At 40.6% G+C, this 2,292-nt stretch overlaps 1 protein-coding gene across 1 annotated transcript in view; it reads right to left on the bottom strand.

Annotated features, from left to right (window-relative positions):
* Positions 1 to 2,083, bottom strand: part of LOC103584094 (general transcription factor IIH subunit 3-like) — a gene marked incomplete at its 5' end in the record, with an annotated part of 4,439 nt that extends 2,356 nt beyond the window's left edge. The window contains one exon of the mRNA XM_008565213.1: positions 1,917 to 2,083. Coding sequence (XP_008563435.1) covers positions 1,917 to 2,083 — 167 coding nt within the window. The remainder of the gene's footprint in view (positions 1 to 1,916) is intronic.
* Positions 2,084 to 2,292: the final 209 nt, after the last annotated feature.

Genomic DNA, 2,292 nt, shown 5'->3' with positions numbered 1-2,292 from the left:
TAAAATGGTAAATTTTTAAAGCATATTTTACCACAATAAAAAATTAATAAAAATATCCTGCTGTTATTTGGAAAGTTTCAAGTTTATTAATCTACATGGTACAAAATGTCATGTGTAACTGTAGGCAGCCCGGACAGAAACCAGGCTCTGAGACTCCCTGCCCACCTTCTCCCACCACCACCTCCTTCCCATCACCCTCTGTGCCTGGCCAACGAAATAGACTGGAGAAACTCTCCTCTGGCTATGAGAAGCAGGGAGGAAATATGCCACTGGTTTGGTGCCTTGAGTGAAAAGTCACTCTCAAGAAATCAAAATCCTAAGCCTGCAGCTCAAGAGGGTGAGGAGCCCAGATTGACACTGTGCAAACAGGCCAGCAGCTGGTCTGGAAGTGATGCCCCATGTGTGAGGTCAGATCAAGAAAGGCTTGAACACTATACTTGAGAAGTTGGGACTTTACCCTGGAGGCCTGTGGTTCTCAAAGTGAGATTGTGGAACCAGCTATGGGAGCATCACCTAGGAACTTAATAGAAATACAAATTCCTCCCACCTCCCTAACTAGTGAATCAGAAACTGTCGGGTGGGGCCTAGCATTTCTGGCTTAATAAGCCTTCCAGGTGATTTTTTAACAGCTTTATTGAAGTATGACTTACAGACCATATGATTCATTTCTTTCAAAGTGTGCAACTCAGTTATCTTTAGTAAATGTACAGCTGAGCAATCATCTCCACAATCCTATTTTAGAAAAGTTTCCATCACCCCAAAAGATGACTTGGGCCCATTTGTAGTCACTACCTGTCCCTCCCCAGCCCTGGGCAATAACTAACCTACTTTCTGTCTCTATAGAGTTGCCTTTTCCCTCCAGGTGATTCTGATACAGAATAAGGTTTGAAAACCACCATCTGTGGGCAACAGAGAACCAGTAAAGACCAGTAAATTGCAGAATGGCAGCTTTGATTTTCTACATAACTCTGGAGGCTGAGTGGAAAGACTTGAATGGGGAGACAGCAATCAGAAGACCAGTTAGAGGAAGCTGTTAAAATAATTTAGAGCAGTGGCTCTCAACCTGGGCGACTGTGACCTACAGGGAACACTGGCAATGTCTGAAGACATATTTGGTTGTCACAACTGGGGATGTTATGGCATCTGGTGAGTTGAGTCCAGGGATACTGCTAAGTATCCTACAATGCCCAGGACAGCTCTCACAACAAAGAATTATCAGGCCCAAATGTCAATAGTGCTGAGGTTGATCTAGATGACAATAAGGGGTCAGATTTTGGAGAAACTTCTGAGGCTAAACTAATAGGATTTCTCAGCTGGTTAGATGTTGGATGTGAGGAGAAAGGAGTCAAAAATGAAAGCTTTGAATATGGAAAACTATGTGAATGGGGGTGACAGAAACAGGAAATGGAAATGTTGGTGTAACTGAGGGCACAAGGAGACTTTGGGACACTTAAATGGAGATAACTGAGCTTGAAAGAAAGTCTGGGTTAGAGACAAAGATTGGAAAGTGTTCATGTGTAAATGATAGTTAAAGACAAAAGTAGATGAGAACACACAGAGAAAGAAAAGAAAATCATGTGCAGAATAAAATAAATATTTTACAGGACAAGATGAAGGAAAAGCCAGAAATGGAGACTAAGAATGGTCCAAAAACAAGAAAAAAAATGGGTCAGCAGGATATCCGTAGAAGCAAAAAAGAGTGTTTCAAGATGCAGAGGCTGGTCAATAGTGTCCAATGCTGTAGAGGTCAGGCAAACAATGCAGAGACTTCCATGAAAATTATTTTAAAAAAGAAAAAAAAAGTGTGGGTAGATAGTACCAAGAGCCTCAAACCTTTGCATTTAAAACCTCAAGGACCTCCAAAATCAAATCCATTTGCAAAATAACAAAATAATAATAATAATAAAAGCAGTTACTCTGGGTCATTAGATCTTTGATCTCTTCAACAATAACTTCATTTGCAGCTGTCAACAGCTCGTATTTTCCATCTTTACTCCCTGAGGGATTAAATTCAGAAAGAGGGTTGCCAGGATCTCCAAAGAAGTCTCCAAGTCTACCATTCTTTCCAGGATATAAGAATCGACTGAAATAGTGGGAAAAAAACCCCAGTTACACCAGGACTCACTGTTCTTGCTCATCACTTATGATCACCATGAAATTCAGCAGGAAAACAAAACAAAATCACAACCATTCTGGACCTGCAAGATTCTATAATAAATTTCATTTTTTTAAAATGTATAAAATAGGCAAACTGGCAAACGTGACTCTATCATCCAGAAAATGTGAGGCCAT

The sequence above is a fragment of the Galeopterus variegatus genome, unplaced genomic scaffold (assembly GCF_000696425.1).
Source record: "Galeopterus variegatus unplaced genomic scaffold, G_variegatus-3.0.2 Scaffold44078, whole genome shotgun sequence".
NCBI classification, from domain to species: Eukaryota; Metazoa; Chordata; class Mammalia; order Dermoptera; family Cynocephalidae; genus Galeopterus; species Galeopterus variegatus.
Note: the sequence above shows the minus strand (reverse complement) of the source record. Positions and strands in the feature narration are given on the sequence as shown.